This window comes from Dermacentor variabilis, chromosome 2 (genome assembly GCF_050947875.1).
Source record: "Dermacentor variabilis isolate Ectoservices chromosome 2, ASM5094787v1, whole genome shotgun sequence".
Lineage (NCBI taxonomy): Eukaryota > Metazoa > Arthropoda > Arachnida > Ixodida > Ixodidae > Dermacentor > Dermacentor variabilis.
In genome coordinates this window covers 242,560,847-242,580,058 of record NC_134569.1, presented here as the reverse complement: position 1 = coordinate 242,580,058, position 19,212 = coordinate 242,560,847, and the positions used below count along the sequence as shown (strand labels likewise).

The following is a 19,212-nucleotide window of genomic DNA, read 5'->3' as shown; positions in this document are numbered from 1 at the left end:
CTTCGTTTTTACCGAAGCAGACTGACGCCAAGAATAATTCAGTCCTCCGCTAGGTGCTCGCAAATGCGGAAATCGTAGCATCGATTGTAAAGTCGCACCACGTGGACAGGGCTTAGGTCGAGCAACTGTGCGTGTGGCGACAGACACACGCGCCCACAAGCACGCACATGAGCACGCACGCAGACACACTGATAGCAGCAAATCCTGCACCTTGGCAGCACGTGCTTAGTGATCATCTTACGTAAAGAAGGTGAAGTGATTAAGCCCTGTTTTGCTCTCGCACTTGCACATAAAATCAATGCATCGATCGAAATGTTCGGCATAAAGAAATCTCCTAATAGTTTGTTTAACTATACGATAAACATGTCGTGTGCAGAGCTTGCATATGCTATATTTTTTGTGGCTGCGCGCAGAGCTTATTCAAGAAATGTGGTTCCTTTCACGGGTCCAGCGATCGCGAGTACCGCGGCGTGCCTGGTTCACTGTGTGCGTGGCCTCTTGGCGGACCATCATTGTGAGTTCAAAAACGGCTAAATTTAGCGGAATGTCTTACCGAGTATCTAGCGGCCGGTGGCATCTACCCTATCACTGGCTACATACCTACGGCCTACATATCTACCGTAAAAGTATCCAGTAAGCGTCAAGTAATACTTCGTAATAAAAAGTGCTCTCTCGCCACAACACAATTTGTTATCAGGTGGTGCTACACTTGGCAGTACGTTGTATTGCATGTCCTATATTTTATACTCTGTACTGTACTTACCTAAGCCTACTGGTCATATTTTTACACATACCGCGACTGTCCTATTTACGGTTGTTCACATACGGGTATTAATGTATCAGTGCATAAACTGCGGTTTCTGCTGTCATTTCTATGATCCGCATATCATTGTTCAGAACAGTATTCTGTGCAACGTTATCAATGTAGCCTCGCGATTTATTATTTAGATGCACGTGGTGTAACCATCTTCCTGCTTTGATGTCATTTGATGTTGGCAGTATATCTCAATAAAAATAAATAACTAATAAACCTGCCATTCGTATGGTTACAGAGCTACTCGAAATGGAGATCAGAAATGGAAAGGAAACACGGGAGGCACTAATGAGCAAACCGTGCAAGAAAGAGGCTATTGTACGCCACGACGCCAGGGTTACAGATGAGCCTTGAAAACATGGTAATTCTATTAGTCAGTCTTACACCTTCACCATACACAGCAACTAATTCGACGCTGAAGCGAATGCCTTTGAAAACTGCCCCCGCAGTTGTGCCGCACCTTGTCGGAGTAGAGCTTGGACAGCTGTGGCCGTAGGAGCTCTCGCAGACCATCGCCGGCGCCGCTCAGCGTACAGGAGGCCACGCACAGCAGCGTAAGCAGCGCCAGGCGCAAGCCCAGCAACAACGCCGAAGCCTGCGCACACAACGCATCGGTAAGAAAGGCCCACAGACGTACTAAAGCTATAGTTGCGGTGGCATACAATTGACTTGATGTTAGCAGAATTTATGCTATATAAGAAATTTCTTCATTGCAGTAGTTGCCGTAGAAGGCTTCTTTCCTAGACGGTGCATTATTTTCTAACAAAGTAATCTTATAGGTGATCTGTTACTTTAAAAAATTATTCTCTCGTCACACACGCGCAAGAGCCGACTCGCGAAGCGACGTGGAAGTGGCGAGCACCTGCGACTTCCATTCGCTGCCTTACCAGCGTGTCCTTCAAAGGCGAACCGCGGTAGGTGTTTGGCGGTCGCACTTGCACCACCAGAGGGCGCGTGCTCTCGCGTGACCGAGTTGCGGGAGGCGCAAACAGGGGCTAACTTGGACCAAGACTCCCAAATTCCAACTAATGAGCTTGTCATTTTACCTCCGCACGCATTCCGCTAGCGTGACAGTGCAGTTGTTGCCGCATAAACGTGAGCCGAGCTGTATTTCAACTGCCGCCCGAACCCGCTGGCGTTTATCTCCCAACCAAGCACAACGCGAAGTTCTCTCGTGGGCAGCACGAAAGCAGTGTTGCCGGGACGGACAACGCGGCGTAGCCCAAAGCTAGAGAAACTGTAGCCCAAATGTAGCCAAACACAAAAAAAGCAAAACAAATTTGTAGCCAAATATAGCCATTGTTATTTTCAGTTTTATCTGTGCATGCATTTTCACATTCCACTACGGTAATCCCTTTTTGAGCAACCCGTCGTAAGAAAATGTCCATGATGCCGTGACGGTCGACCCTTGACATCTACAAAAGCTAAACATCTTGAAGGGGCAGCGCAACATGACGACGACAGAAGGCAGGAACACAGTGGACAGCGCTGATCTCACAAATTCATTCGAAGGCATACACAAACTTATGTACACAACCCGTAACCACGTGCTCTCCCATCGATGGGGTCATTATCAGTGCGCAGGCAAAAAACACAAAACCCTGTGAGATAACGCTACACTCTGAGGCGGCTTAAAAATTCAAACTCACTGTCATGCAAATTCAACGATGGCATGCTTACACAACGCGACCCTTTTTTTCCGTACATCATCATCATCATCAGCCTAGTTACGCCTACTGCAGGGCAAAGGCCTCTCCCATACTTCTCCAACTACCCCGGTCATGTACTAATTGTGGCCATTATATCCCTGCAAACTTCTTAATCTGATGCGCCCACCTTAACTTCCTGCCGCCAACTGCTACGCTTCCCTTCCATTGAAATCCACTCCGTAACCCTTAATGACCATCGGTTATCTTCCCTCCTCATTACATGTCCTGCCCATGCCCATTTCTTTTCCTTGATTTCACCTAAGATGTCATTAACTCGCGTTTGTTCCCTCACCCACTCTGCTCCTTCCTTATCCCTTAACGTTACACCCATCATTCTTCTTTCCATAGCTCGTTGCGTCGTCCTCAATTTAAGCAAAACCCTTTTCGTAAGCCTCCAGGTTTCTACCCCATACGTGAGTATGGTAATACACAGCTGTGATTTACTTTTCTCTTGAGGGATAGTGGTTACCTCCTCTTCATGATTTGAGAATGCCTGTCAAACGCACCCCAGCCCGTTCTTATTCTTTTGATTATTTCAATCTCATGATCCGGATCCGCCGTCACTACCTGCCCTAAGCAGACGTGTTCCCTTACCACTTCCAGTGCCTCGCTACCTAACGTGAACTGTTGTTCTCTTCCGAAACTGTTAAACATTACTTTAGTTTTCTGCAGATTAATTTTTAGACCCACCCTTCTGCTTTGCTTCTCCAGGTCAGTGAGCATGCATTGCAATTGGACCCCTGAGTTACTAAGCAAGGCAATATCATCAGCGAATCGCAAGTTACTAAGGTATTCTCCATTAACTCTTATCCCCAATTCTTCCCATTCCTGGTCTCTGAATACCTCCTGTAAACACGCTGTGAATAGGATTGGAGAGATCGTATCTCCCTGCCTAACGCCTTTCTTTATTGCGATTTTGTTGCTTTCTTTATGGAGGACTGCGGTGCCTGTGGAACCGCTATAGATATCATTCAGTATATTTACATATGGCTCGTCTAAACCCTGTTACCGTAATGCCTCCGTGACTGCTGAGGTTTCGACTGAATCAAACGCTTTTTCGTAATCAATGAAAGCTATATATAACGGTTGGTTATATTCCGCACATTTCTCTATCACCTGATTGATAGTGTGAATATGGTCTATTGTTGAGTAGCCTTTACGGGATCCTCCCTGGTCCTTTGGTTGACAGAAGTCTAAGGTGTTCCTGATTCTATTTGCGATTACCTTAGTAAATACTTTGTAGGCAGCGGACGGTAGGCTGATCGGTCTATAATTTTTCGTATCTTTGGCGTCCCCTTTCTTATGGATTAAGATTATTTTAGCGTTCTTCCAGGATTCTAGTACGCTCGAGATCAATAGGCAATGTGTATACATGGTGGCCAGTTTTTCTAGAACAATGTGCCCACCATCCTTCAACAAATCTGCTGTTACCTGATCCTCCCCAGCTACCCTCCCCCCTTGCATAGCTCCCAAGGCGTTCTTTACTTCTTCCGGCGTTACTTGTTGGATTTCAAATTCCTCTAGACTATTCTCTCTCACAGTATCTTCGTGGGTACCACTGTTACTGTATAAATCTCTATAGACCTCCTCAGCCACTTGAACTATCTTATCCATATTAGTAATGATATTGCCGGCTTTGTGTCTTAACGAACACATGTGATTCTTGCCTATTCCTAGTTTCTTCTTCACTGCTTTTAGGCTTCCTCCGTTCCAGAGAGCATGTTCAATTCTATCCATATTTTATTTCCTTACGTCAGCTGTCTTACGCTTGTTGATTAACTTAGAAAGTTCTGCCAGTTCTATTCTAGCTGTAGGGTTTGAGGCTTTCATACATTGGCGTTTCTTGATCACAACTTTCGTCTCCTTCGATAGCTTACTGGTATCCTGTCTAACGGAGTTAGCACCGACTTCTATTGCGCGCTCCTTAATGATGCCAATAAGATTGTCTTTCATTGCTTCAACACTAAGGTCCTCTTCCTGAGTTAAAACCGAATACCTGTTCTGTAGCTTCATCCGGAATTCCTCTAGTTTCCCTCTTACCGCTAACTCATTGATTGGCTTCTTATGTACCAGTTTCTTCCGTTCCCTCCTCAAGTATAGGATAATGCGAGTTCTTACCATCCTATGGTCACTGAAGCGGACCTTGCCGAGCACGTCCACGTCATGTAGCACGCCAGGGTTAGCGCAGAGTATGAGGTCTATTTCATTTCTAGTCTCGCCATTCGGGCTCCTCCACGTCCACTTTCGGCTATACCGCTTGGGGAAGAAGGTATTCATTATCGGAATATTATTCTGTTCTGCAAACTCTACTAATAACTCTCCCCTGCTATTCCTAGAGCCTATGCCACATTCCCCCATTGACTTGTCTCCAGCCTGCTTCTTGCCTACCCTGGCATTGAAGTCGCCCATCAGTATAATGTATTTGGTTTTGACTGTACCCATCGCCGATTTCCACGTCTTCATGGAAGCTTTCGACTTCTTGGTCATCATGACTGGATGTAGGGGCGTAGACTTTTACGACCTTCAATTTGTACCTTTTAGTGAGTTTCAAAAAACCTGCCACCCTGGTAGCACAGGACCTGGCCACCCTGGTAGCACAGGACGTGCCCGCTTTTTAGCACTGCATATTGTCACGTGGTAGTGACGGTGAAGAAAGCAGCAATATGGTTAAATACAAAACTAACTTTCATTGGGCGAAGCTGTGGCCACAAAAACAGGCTACACTTATAGCACGATAGCGGCGAACACGGTCGGCGGTCGTCGGAAATTTGATCAGCGGGTCCAGCGCGTCGGCTTTTATACAGTAGTCATCGAATGTTCCAGACTAATCGTTGGGACCCGCGTGCCTTCCACAAAGTTCTACACCATTCGCGTCACGCCGTGAAATCAGGTAACACTAGGTTCGGCGACAACAGACAGCGAATAGAAGCATCGATAGCTTTCCGGAAACTTCGGATACATGCAGGCGCGTCCCGCGCTGTGCGATTACATTTGTTAGGCGGCGAAGCGTTGTGGCCCGACAAATATAAGTACACGTGTCAATACCCCCCACTTAAAAAGCATCGTCCCGATGCTGCAAATATAGGAGAGCGAAACACAAAAGGACACTTATTAAACATAACTAACAAATTAACGAAAAGAAACAAAGTCCAAAGGTCAGTGACGCGAAGTCCCAAAGTTCATCAACGCTGGTAGTACGGCTTGAGTCGCACAACGTGGACGATTTCAGGTCGTGCGCGACGCCGCTGTGACAGCGAAATGCCGTCTGGCACGACCTCATAGTCCAGTGCGCCAATACGTCGGATGACCTTGTAAGGTCCGAAATAGCGTCGGGGTAGTTTCTCACTGAGTCCTCGTCGGCGTATGGGGGTCCATACCCAAACACGGTCGCCGGGCTGGTACTCGACGAAGCGTCGTCGGAGGTTGTCGGTCTTCTGCCGGTTCTTGATCCGCAGGCGGGCGAGCTGGCGAGCTTCTTCGGCGCGCTGGAGATAGATAGCGACGTCAAGATTGTCATCGTCAGTGACGTGCGCCAGCATGGCGTCGAACGTCGTCGTCAGGTTCCTGCCGTAGACCAGCTTAAATGGCGTGATCTGTGTTGTTTCTTGCACCGCCGTGTTGTAAGCCAATGTTACGTACAGCAGGAACGCATCCCACATCCTGTGCTCGACGTCGACGTACATTGCTAGCATGTCGGCGAGGGTCTTGTTCAGGCGCTCCGTGAGACCATTCGTCTACGGATGATAGGCAGTTGTCCTCCTGTGACTTGTCTGGCTGTATTGCAGAATGGCTTGCGTAAGCTCTGCTGTAAAAGCCGTTCCTCTGTCCGTGATGAGGACTTCTGGAGCACCATGTCCAGCAGGATGTTTTCGACGAAAAATTTCGCCACTTCGGCTGCGCTGCCTTTTGGTAGAGCTTAAGTTTCAGCGAAGCGGGTGACGTAATCCGTCGCCACGACGATCCACTTATTCCCGGATGTTGACGTCGGAAATGGCCCCAACAAATCCATCCCGATCTGCTGAAAAGGTCGGTAAGGAGGATTGATTGGCTGTAGTAATCTCGCAGGCCTTGTCGGTGCTGTCTTGCATCGCTGACAGTCTCGGCATGTCTTGACGTAACGGGCGACATCGGCGGTTAGGTGCGGCCAGTAATACCTTTCTTGTACCCTCGATAGCGTCGGGAGAAACCGAGGTGCCCAGCGGTCGGATAGCCATGTAGGGCGTGCAGTACTTCTCAACGCAGCGCCGACGGAACAACAAGAAGGTAGTTGGCGCGGACTGGTGAGAAGTTCTTCTTTACGAGTAGGTTGTTTTGAAGCGTAAACGAAGACAATCCACGCTTAAATGCCCCAGGGACAACGTCGGTGTGCCCTTCCAGATACTCGGCTAGGACTTTTAGCTCCGGGTCCCCTCGTTGTTGTTCGGCGAAGTCTTCTGCGCTTATTATTCCAAGGAAGGCGTCGTCATCCTAGTCATCTTGCGGCGGTGGGTCAATTGGGGCGCGTGATGGGCAATCGGCATCTGAGTGTTTTCGTCCGCACTTGTATGTCACAGTGCTTTCGTATTCTTGTAGTCTGAGGCTCCACCGTGCCAGCCGTCCTGAAGGGTCCTTTAAGCTGGCTAGCCAACACAACGCGTGATGGTCGCAGACCACTTTGAATGGCCTGCCATATAGATAAGGGCGAAATTTCGCTGTAGCCCAAACGATGGCGAGGCATTCCTTTTACGTTGTTGAATAATTGCCTTCCGCATTTGAAAACGACCGGCCAGCGTAAGATATCACGTGTTCATGCCCATCTTTTCTCTAGACTAGAACGGCACCGACGCCTAGGCTGCTGGCGTCAGTGTGTATTCGGTATCGGCGTGCTCGTTGAAGTGCGCAAGTACGGGCGGCGACTGTATGCGTCGTTTGAGTTCTTGAAATACGTCGGCCTGCGGCGTTTCCCACTTGAACTCGACGTCACATTTTGTTAGCTGTGTCAGCGGCGCAGCGATGCGTGAAAAGTCCTTGACAAATCGCCTGTAGTAGGCACACGTGCCAAGAAATCTACGCACTGCCTTCTTGTCGATAGGCTGCGGGAACTTTGCGATGGCAGCTGTCTTCTGCGGATCGGGGCGGACTCCAGACTAGCTTATGATGTGGCCTAGGAACAGAAGCTCATCGTAAGTGAAGCGGCACTTTTCTGGCTTCAGAGTGAGCCCTGATGATTCGATGGTCTCGAGTACTGTTGCAAGCCGCCTAAGGTGATTGTCGAAATTTCTGGCGAAGATAGCAACGTCATCCAAGTAAACGAGACAGGTCTGCCACTTCAATCCTGCTAAAACCATGTCCATCACGCGCTGGAACATTGCAGGCGCCGAGCACAGTCCAAATGGCATAACCTTGAACTCGTAGAGGCAGTATGGGGTGATGAAGGCGGTCTTCTCGCGATCTCTTTCGTCGTCTTCTATTTGCCAATAGCCAGACTTGAGGTCCATCGACGAGAAGTATTTACCGTTGCAGAGTAGATGCAATGCGTCGTCTATCCGTGGGAGAGGGTATCCGTCCTTCTTCGTGATCTTGTTCAGTCGACGATAATCGACGCAGAAACGTAGGGTTTCATCCTTTTTCTTTACGAGGACAACAGGGATGCCCACGGGCTTTTCGACGGCTGGATGATGTCGTCGCGCAGCATTTCGTCGACTTGTTCTCTCATAGCTTCACGTTCTCGCGGGGAAACTCAGTAAGGGCTCTGGCGGAGTGGTCGAGCGCACTCCTCGGCGATATTGCGATGCTTGGCGACTGGTGTATGTCGAATTCTCGATGACGTCGAAAAACAGCCTTTGTATCGTCGGAGCAGACTTCTGAGCTGCTGTTGCTTAATCACGGGGAGACTTGGATTAATGTCGTAGTCTGGTTCGGGAACCATGATCGTCGCTGTAGATGCGGTGGAATCCGAGAGGACAAACGCATTACTGGTTTCCAGAATTTCCTCGATGTACGCGAACGTCGTGCCCTTGTTGACGTGCTTGAACTCCTGGCTGAAGTTTGTCAGCAGCACTTCAGTTTTCCCTCCATGCAGTCGAGCGATCCCTCTTGCGACGCAAATTTCACGGTCTAGCAGTAGAGACTGGTCGCCTTCGATGACGCCCTCTACATCAGCGGGTGTTTTGGTGCCGACCGAAATAACAATGCTGGAGCGAGGCGGGATGCTCATTTGATCTTCGAGCACACCCAAGGGGTAGTGACTACGAGGGCTCTCCGGCGGTATCGCTTTATCTTCCGACAGCGTTATTGACTTCGACTTCAGGTCGATCATTGCGCCGTATTGGTTCAGGAAGTCTACACCGAGACTGACGTCTCGTGAACACTGTTGGAGAATAACGAAGGTGGCAGGGTAAGTCCGCTCAAGAATGGTTATTCTTGCCGTGCAAATTCCCATCCGCGCGATGAGGTGTCCTCCAGCGGTCCGAATTTGAGGGCCTTCCCATGTGGTCTTAACTTTCTTCAACTGGGCGGCGATGTGTCCACTCATTACGGAGTAATCAGCCCCTGTGTCCACTAAGGCGGTAACTGCGTGGCTGTCGAGAAGCACGTCGAGGTCGGTGGTTCTTTGTCTGGCGTTGCAGTTACGTCTTGGCGTCGGATCACGGCTGCGTTGTGTTGAACTGAAGTTGGAACGTCGGGTCGTCCAGTTGTCTTTCGTCGGTGTAGTCTTGGCTTCCTGACTTCGTCGGGACGGCGGCGTGTCGTTATTATGTCGTCGAGATGGTCTCTTCGTCGTCTTCGTCGGCGGCGGAGGGTCTTCGTCAGTTCGACGAACAGCAACCGCACCTCCATCGGTTGCTGATTTTAGTTTTCCGGATATGGGCTCGCAGAGCGGCCCCGTGCTGGGCCAGTGTATGCACGACGCTGCGGCGACAGGTAGCGGCCTGGTGACGGCGACCGGTACGGCCGTCGAGGGCTCCACTGAGTAGCGACGAGGTAGTCAGCGACGTCACGAGGGCGTTCACCTACCCGAGGGCGCGGGAACCCTCGCAATCCCAGGTCGCGATATGGGCATCGGCGGTACACATAGCTGGCTTCCCCGAAGTGGTAGCAGAGCGGGCGGTGGTCAGGAGCGCGCCTAACGTCTGTCTTCCTCGGGTAGCTGCGCTGGGCGACGGGTTGGCGTGCTGGCGGCGGCGGCGGTGGTGGTCGACGCAATTGCGTTGTTACAGGGCCCTGGCGCGGTCGTGGAGGGGGACCTGGACGGCGGGCGACGGCGGCGTAGGTCATCGCTTCTGGCTGGGGCTGCGATGATTGTGGTTGTACCTCGGGAACTCCGAGCGATCGCTGGACTTCTTCTTTGACAACTTCGGCGATTGAGGCCACTTGAGATTGCGATGAAGGGAAGATCTTCTGAAGCTCCTCTCGTAAGACTGCCCGGATGGTCTCGCGCAGGTCGTCGGTGGCCACTGATTGAACGTCGGCGCAGCTTGTTGGCGTGGTGCGTCGGTCGAATTGCCGGTTCCGCAATTCCCGTGTCATCTCGATGTTCGTCGCCTCACGAAGAAACTCGTCGACGGTGTTCGGTGGGCGTCTTACCATTCCGGCGAAAAGTTCCTCCTTTACAACACGCATCAGTAGGCGGACTTTCTTCTCTGACATCTGCGGGTCGGCGTGGCGGAACAGACCGTTCATGTCCTCATTGAAGATGGCGATCGTCTCATTCGGCAGCTGCGCTCTGGTTTCCAGTAGAGCTTGGGCTCACTCTTTTCGCACGACGCTTGTAAATGTTTGCTGGAAGCCGCTTCGGAACAGGTCCCACGTCGTCAAGGTGGCTTCTCGATTCTCGAACCACGTCCTGGTGGCGTCCTCCTATGCGAAATAGACACGTCGCAGCTTGTCGTCGCTCGCCCAGTTGTTAAACGTAGCGACCCTCTCATACGTTTCCAGCCAGCTTTCCGGGTCCTCAATTGTGGAACCAGCTGACATAAGGAAGTATAATATGGATAGAATTGAACATGCTTTCAGGAGCGGAGGAAGCCTAAAAACAGTGAAGAAGAAACTAGGAATTGGCAAGAATCAGATGTATGCGTTAAGAGACAAAGCCGGTAATATCATTACTAATATGGATGAGATAGTTCAAGTGGCTGAGGAGTTCTATAGAGATTTATACAGTACCAGTGGCACCCACGACGATAATGGAAGAGAAAATAGTCTAGAGGAATTCGAAATCCCGAAGGTAACGCCGGAAGAAGTAAAGAAAGCCTTAGGAGATATGCATAGGGGGAAGGCAGCTGGGGAGGATCAGGTAACAGCAGATTTGTTGAAGGATGGTGGACAGATTGTTCTAGAGAAACTGGCCACCCTGTATACGCAATGCCTCATGACCTCGAGCGTACCGGAATCTTGGAAGAACGCTAACATAATCCTAATCCATAAGAAAGGGGACGCCAAAGACTTGAAAAATCATAGACCGATCAGCTTACTGTCCGTTGCCTACAACGTATTTACTAAGGTAATTGCAAGTAGAATCAGGAACACCTTAGACTTCTGTCAACCAAAGGACCAGGCAGGATTCCGTAAAGGCTACTCAACAATAGACCATATTCACACTATCAATCAAGTGATAGAGAAATGTGCAGAATATAACCAACCCTTATATATAGCTTTCATTGATTACGAGAAAGCGTTTGATTCAGTCGAAACCTCAGCAGTCATGGAGGCATTACGGAATCAGGGTGTAGATGAGCCATATGTAAAGATACTGGAAGATATTTATAGCGGCTCCACAGCCACCGTAGTCCTCCATAAAGCAAGCAACAAAATCCAAATAAAGAAAGGCGTCAGGCAGGGAGATACAATATCTCCAATGCTATTCACAGCGTGTTTACAGGAGGTATTCAGAGACCTAGATTGGGAAGAATTGGGGATAAAAGTTAATGGAGAATACCTTAGTGACTTGCGATTCGCTGATGATATTGCCTTGCTTAGTAACTCAGGGGACCAATTGCAATGCATGCTCGCTGACCTGGAGAGGCAAAGCAGAAGAGTGGGTCTAAAAATTAATATGCAGAAAACTAAGTAATGCTTAACAGTCTCGGGAGAGAACAGCAATTTACAATAGGCAGCGAGGCACTGGAAGTCGTAAGGGAATACATCTACTTAGGGCAGGTAGTGACGGCGGATCCGGATCATGAGACGGAAATAATCAGAAGAATAAGAATGGGCTGGAGTGCGTTTGGCAGGCATTCCCAAATCATGAACAGCAGGTTGCCGTTATCCCTCAAGAGAAAAGTATATAATAGCTGTGTCTTACCAGTACTCACCTACGGGGCAGAAACCTGGATGCTTACGAAAAGGGTTCTACTCAAATTGAGGACGACACAACGAGCTATGGAAAGAAGAATGATAGGTGTAACGTTAAGGGATAAGAAAAGAGCAGATTGGGTGAGGGAACAAACGCGAGTTAATGACATCTAAGTTGAAATCAAGAAAAAGAAATGGGCATGGGCAGGACATGTAATGAGGAGGGAAGATAACCGACGGTCATTAAGGGTTACGGACTGGATCCCAAGGGAAGGGAAGCGTAGCAGGGGGCGGCAGAAAGTTAGGTGGGCGGATGAGATTAAGAAGTTTGCAGGGACGGCATGGCCACAATTAGTACATGACCGGGGTTGTTGGAGAAGCATGGGAGAGGCCTTTGCCCTGCAGTGGGCGTAACCAGGCTGATGATGATGATGACGATGATGAATTGTGGAACCGCGGAACGTCGGTGGTTTCCTGGGCTGCCGAAGCACGGTGGGGGACGCTGGGGCTGCCATTGGGGTTGCCTTCGCCACAATCTTCTTGGTCTTCTCAGGTAGAAGTCCGTGCTCCGGGGGCAGCCGTTGAAGACGGCGGCTTGCTCGATAATCCGGGACTACGTTCGTGTTCTCTTTGCGGTCCGGGCTTAAATTACGGCTTGTCGGGGACGTCCGGTACATCAACGTAAAGCGCCTCCACCAGATGTCACGTGGTAGTGACGGTGAAGAAAGCAGCAACACGGTGAAATACAAAACTAACTTTTATTGGGCGAACCTGTGCCCACAAAAACAGGCTACACTTATATCACAACGATAGCGGCGAACACGGTCGGCGGTCGTCGTAAATCTGATCAGCGGGTCCAGCGCGTCGGCTTGCATACAGTAGTCATCGAATGTTGTAGACTAATCGTTGGGACCCGCGTGCATTCCACAAAGTTCTACACCATTCGCGTCACGCGATGAAATCAGATTACACAAGGTTCGGCGACAACAGACAGCCGGGTAGAAGCATCGATAACTTTCCAGAAACTTCGCACGCATCCAGGCGCGTCCCGCGCTGTGCGATTACATTTGTTAGGCGGCGAAGCGTGGTCGCCCGATAAATATAAGTACACATGTCAATATGCTTCCTTTTTCCTGCAAACCTCACTGAGCCCTATTATATTCCATCCACTACCCTCTAATTTCTCCAATAACGCTGCTACACTCGCCTCACTAGATAACGTTGCCAGGTTCAGATTCCAATGGCGGCCTGTCCGGAGCCAGGGATTCTTAGCACCCTCTGCAGCGTCACAGATCTGACCGCCGCCGTGGTCAGTTGCTTCGCGGCTGCTGGGGACTGAGGGGCCGGGTTTTGATTGTTGTATTCATATAGGAGGTTGTAGCCAAGTACTGCACCAGGGCAGCCAATCCTTCTCTGGTGAGAGAGTGCGTTACCGGTTCTGGTCACCGGGATGAGGCTGCACTCCAGGCCTGTTTATGCAGTTTTAACAACACGCGCTTCTTTTTTTCGGTGGAAAATTGCACGGCACCGGGATTCGAACAATGGCCCTCTTGCACGCGAGGCGGCTACTCTACCTCTTCGCCACCGCAGAGGTTGTACGCCTCATTTAACATCCGCGCATATAAATCAGACCAGGAGGGAGATTATTGAGGCCTGCTATACCAGGAAAAAAGGGTCGCGTTGTATAAGCATGCCATTGTTATATTTGCGTGGCAGTGAATTTGAATTTTTATGCCGCCTCATAGTGTAGCATTAGATTACAGGGTTTTGTGTTTTTGTTTTTTTTTTGTTTTTGCCTGCGCACTGATAATGACACCATCGATGGGAGAGCGCTTGGCTATGTGTTGTGAACATAAGTTTGTGTATGCCTTCGAATAAAGTTAGTTGTGAGATCAGCGCTGTCCCGTGTGTTCCATGCCTTCTGTATTCGTCATATTGCGCTGCCCCTTCAAGATGTTCGACCAGTACTGATGCCTTCGTCGATCAGTCAAGGTCGACCAATCTGAGCTCGGTTAAACCGCACAGATGGCACTCAACTGGAGAAACCTGGTAGTTTATGACCTGCACATCAGTGGCCATAAATAATAAAGGAAAAAAAATTTTTCAAGTGTTTCAAGAATAATTTTTTAGGAGGGTCCCCGTGCGGGCAGTCGTGGCGAAAATACGCAATTCCCTGATATGGTGATAAACTAGAAGAAAAGAGATAAAAAAGCAAAAAAGGAGAACAAAGAAGGGAAGAAAACAGGGGATTTAAACTCGTGTCCCTTGGATGTGGCCCGGAGAGATATCGCAGTCTGTTGGTCCGTCAGGCCATAGGTTACATTGAAGCGGCGTAACTCCTGTCCAGAGCCTCGTACTTACGTGGAAAGAGACTGACGTTGTCCGCGATGGTCGATTTTTGCGGTTGGAAGGCATACTTTTTTGGAAAAAATGGCAGCACGTCGATGAGAGGAAGCTCGAGCGGCTCTAATGACTAGGAAAAGCTTGAGCAGGTGCGAGGCGAGCGCGGCACGCTTAGCGTGGGAAGCTCGTCCGAGTAACTAACCCAAGGAGTGCTCCTCACGAGAGCGAAATAGCTTTGTCTGAGAAGCAGCGGTGGCGTAGAGGTAGAACACCCGCCTCGCGTGCAAGAGGTCCGTGGTTCGAATCCCGGTGCCGGCAATTTTCCACCGGATTAAAAAAAATCCGCGTGTTGCTAAAATTGCATAAAGAGGCCTGGAGTGTGGCCTGATCCCGGTGACCAGAACCGGTAACGCACTCCCTCACCAGAGCAGGATTGGCCACCCTGGTGCAGTACTTGGCCACAACCTCCTATATGAACACAACAATCAAACCCCGGCCCTCAGTCCCCAGCAGCTGCAAAGCAACTGACCACGGCGGCGGTCAGACCTGCGACGCAGCAGAGGGTGCTAAGAATCACTGGCTCCGGACAGGCCGCCATTGGAATCTGAACCTGGCAACGTTAAACGCTAGAACGTTATCTAGTGAGGGGAGTCTAGCAGTGCTATTGGAGGAATTAGAGGGCAGTAAATCGGATATAATAGGGCTCAGTGAAGTTAGGAGGCCAAAAGAAGCATATACAGTGCTAAAAAGCGGGCACGTCCTGTGCTACCGGGGCTTAGCGGAGAGAAGAGAAGTAGGAGTCGGATTCCTGATTAATAAGAATACAGCTGGTAACATACAGGAATACTAATAGCATTAACGAGAGGGTGGCAGGTCTTGTTGTGAAACTTAATAAGAAGTACAAAATGAAGATTCTACAGGTCTACGCCCCTACATCCAGTCATGATGACCCGGAATTCGAAAGCTTCTATGAAGGCGTGGAATCGGCGCTGGGTAGAGTGAAAACTAAATACAATATACTAATGGGTGACTTTAATTCCAAGGTAGGCACGAAGCAGGCTGGAGACAAGGCAGTGGGGGAATATGGCATAGGCACTCCGAATAGCTGGGGAGAGTTATTAGTAGAGTTTGCGGAACAGAATAATTTGAGCATAATGAATACCTTCTTCCGCAAGCGGGATAGCCGAAAGTGGACGTGGAGGAGCCCGAACGGCGAGATTAGAAATGAAATAGACTTCATACTCTGCGCTAACCCTGGCATCATACAAGACGGGGACTTGCTCACCAAGGTGCGCTGCAGTGACCATAGAATGGTAAGAACTCGAATTATCCTAGACCTGAGGAGGGAACGGAAGAAACTGGTACATAAGAAGCCGATCAATGAGTTAGCGGTAAGAGGGAAAATAGAGGAATTCCAGATCAAGCTATAGAACAGGTATTTGGCTTTAACTCAGGAAGAGGACCTTAGTGTTGAAGCAATGAACGACAATCTTGTGGGCATCATTAAGGAGTGTGCAATGGAAGTCGGTGGTAACTCCGTTAGGCAGGATACCAGTAAACTATCGCAGGAGACGAAAGATCTCATCAACAAAAGCCAATGTATGAAAGCCTCCAATCCTACAGCTAGTATAGAACTGGCAGAACTTTCGAAGTTAATCAACAAGCGTAAGACAGCTGACATAAGGAAGTATAATATGGATAGAATTGAACATGCTCTCGGGAACGGAGGAAGCCTAAAATCAGTAAAGAAGAAACTAGGAATTGGCAAGAACCAGATGTATGCGTTAAGAGACAAGGCTGGCAATATCATTACTAATATGAATGGGATAGTTCAAGTGGCTGAGGAGTTCTATAGAGATTTATACAGTCCTAGTGGCACCCATGACGATAATGGAAGAGAAAATAGTCTAGAGGAATTCGCCATCCCACAGGTAACGCCGGAAGAAGTAAAGAAAGCCTTGGGATATATGCAAAGGGGGAAGGCAGCTGGGGAGGATCAGGTAACAGCAGATTTGTTGAAGGATGGTGGGCAGATTGTTCTAGAGAAACTGGCCACCCTGTATACGCAATGCCTCATGACCTCGAGCGTACCGGAATCTTGGAAGAACGCTAACATAATCCTAATCCATAAGAAAGGGAACGCCAAACACTTGAAAAATTATAGACCGATCAGCTTACTGTCCGTTGCCTACAAACTATTTACTGAGGTAATCGCAAATAGAATCAGGAACACCTTAGACTTCTGTCAAGCAAAGGACCAGGCAGGATTCCGTAAAGTCTACTCAACAATAGATCATATTCAGACTGTCAATCAGGTGATAGAGAAATGTGACCAACCCTTATATATAGCTTTCATTCATTACGAGAAAGCGTTTGATTCTGTCGAAACCTCAGCAGTCATGGAGGCATTACGGAATTAAGGTGTAGACGAGCCGTATGTAAAAATACTGAAAGATATCTATAGCGGCTCCACAGCCACCGTAGTCCTCCATAAAGAATGCAACAAAATCCGAATAAAGAAAGGCGTCAGGCAGGGAGATACGATCTCCCCAATGCTATTCACAGCTTGTTTACAGGAGGTATTCAGAGACCTGGATTGGGAAGAATTGGGGATAAAAGTAAATGGAGAATACCTTAGTAACTTGCGATTCGCTGATGATATTTCCTTGCTTAGTAACTCAGGGGACCAATTGCAATGCATGCTCACTGATCTGGAGAGGCGAAGCAGAAGAGTGGGTCTAAGAATTAATCTGCGGAAAACTAAAGTAATGTTTAACAGTCTCGGAAGAGAACAGCAATTTACATTAGGCAACGAGGCACTGGAAGTCGTAAGAGAATACATCTACTTAGGGCAGGTAGTGACGGTGGATCCGGATCATGAGACGGAAATAATCAGAAGAATAACAATGGGCCGGGGTGCGTTTGGCAGGCATTCTCAGATCATGAACAGCAGGTTGCCACTATCCTTCAAGAGAAAAGTGTATAATAGCTGTGTCTTACCAGTACTCACCTACAGGGCAGAAACCTGGAGGCTTACGAAAAGGGTTCTACTGAAATTGAGGACGACGCAACGAGCTATGGAAAGAAGAATGATTGGTGTAACGTTAAGGGATAAGAAAAGAGCAGATTGGGTGAGGGAACAAACGCGAGTTAATAACATCTTAGGTGAAATCAAGGAAAAGAAATGGGCATGGGCAGGACATGTATTGAGGAGGGAAGATAACCGATGGTCATTAAGGGTTACGGACTGGATCCCAAGGGAAGGGAAGCGTAGCAGGGGGCGGCAGAAAGTTAGGTGGACGGATGAGATTAAGAAGTTTGCAGGGACGGCATGGCCACAATTAGTACATGACAGGGGTTGTTGGAGAAGTATGGGAGAGGCCTTTGCCCTGCAGTGGGCGTAACCAGGCTGGTGATGATGATGATGATGTAGTATGTTTATTTGGCCATATTATATACAATATGCCCTCGAGGTGAGGCTAAAGGAGGTAGACCAAGCATACCTCCTGACAAGGCCTACACCCCGATCACACATCATGGAAACGGGGGCCGAATGGACAAAAGAAAAAAAAAGAAAAAAACAATGACCAAACATGATCACAATAGAAAAATAGTTAATGATAGACAATAATAAATATCAATTAACAATAAACAAAACATTATACAGAATTATACAGAACAAAACAAGTATACAGAATTAGCTGAAATTTAACCGGGGGGGAAAAGAATCGTCAGTTTTTTCTTAAATACAGACACACTATAACTTTCTAAAGCAATCTGAGTAAGAGACTGGTAGGCATTACACAATGTTATAATTTGATAATCGGTTGTTTGTTTACCATAATTTGTTCTGGGTCTTGCAGTAGATAGGGCAACGGAACGTAGACCATACGCAACGTTTCTTGAATTATAAGTATTAGAAAAAGAGTTAAAGTCATGCTTGATTTTATAAAAAAATGTGAAGGGCCAAACTAAAATTGTATAAATGAAATAAATTGCGAACATGAAATGTTTCGAAAAGATTTGCTTCAACAGATGAACTTGAACTTAATAAACGTAGAGCTCTTTTCTGGAGAGAAAGCAATTTGTGTGAATCAGTTTTGTTGCATGTACCCCCCACTAGGTTGCAATACACCAGGTGAGACTGAACAAGGGCAAAATATAACTGTTTTTTAACTTGTAGTGGGAGGAGATGTCTAACACGATAAATAACATAAATAGATCTGGCCATTTTTAGTCTAATGTAGGTTGTATGATCACTCCAACCCAAATCGCTACGAAAAAACACACCAAGGAACCGGCAACTATGAACTTGCTCGATGTTAAAGTCTTTAAAAAATAGTTTGATGTGATGATCTAATGGTTTGTTTTTTGGATGGAAGTGCATAAACTTTGTTTTTTTTACGTTTAATTGAAGTTGATTTACATAGAGCCAAACCGCTAACTCCTCAAGCCAGGTATTACATTGGTGTTCAATTACTTGGAGACTGGAGCCGGAAAAAAAGACAGTATCGTCAGCATACATCATGATGTTAGGAGTTAATGGAATGTTTACAATGTCATTAATATAGAGAATAAATAAAAGTGGTCCCAGAATTGAACCCTGAGGGACACCGAATTTTATCATACCAAAACTGGATTTTACAACATGAATCTGAGTGTACTGTATCCGTGCAGTTAGATAACTTTCCAAAAGTGAATTTGCCACTCCACGGATCCCGTAAGTCTTTAATTTGTGGAGCAGTATTGTATGTTGCACAGAATCGAAAGCTTTGCGCAGGTCGAGAAAAATTCCAACAGAAAAAAGCTTAGTTTCAAAATTTTTAATTATAGAGTTTTTAATATCTAACAGAGCAGATTCTGTTGATTTACCGGCCTGAAAGCCATACTGTGGGGGGCAGATAAGATGTTTAGCTTGTAAGAAATTGTTTAGTCGCCTATAGAGTATACGCTCAGCTAACTTCGAAAACAGAGGCAATACCGAAATAGGACGGTAATTATTTGGGTCATTTTTGTTGCCTCCTTTGAATAAAACGGTAACGCGCGCGATTTTTAATTTGCTAGGGAATACAC

At 47.9% G+C, this 19,212-nt stretch overlaps 1 protein-coding gene across 1 annotated transcript in view; it reads right to left on the bottom strand.

Moving 5' to 3' along the window:
- Nucleotides 1-19,212, bottom strand: part of LOC142570737 (sodium-dependent nutrient amino acid transporter 1-like) — a 118,036-nt gene that overhangs the window by 11,582 nt on the left and 87,242 nt on the right. The window contains exon 6 of the mRNA XM_075679081.1: nt 1,275-1,409. Coding sequence (XP_075535196.1) covers nt 1,275-1,409 — 135 coding nt within the window. The remainder of the gene's footprint in view (nt 1-1,274; nt 1,410-19,212) is intronic.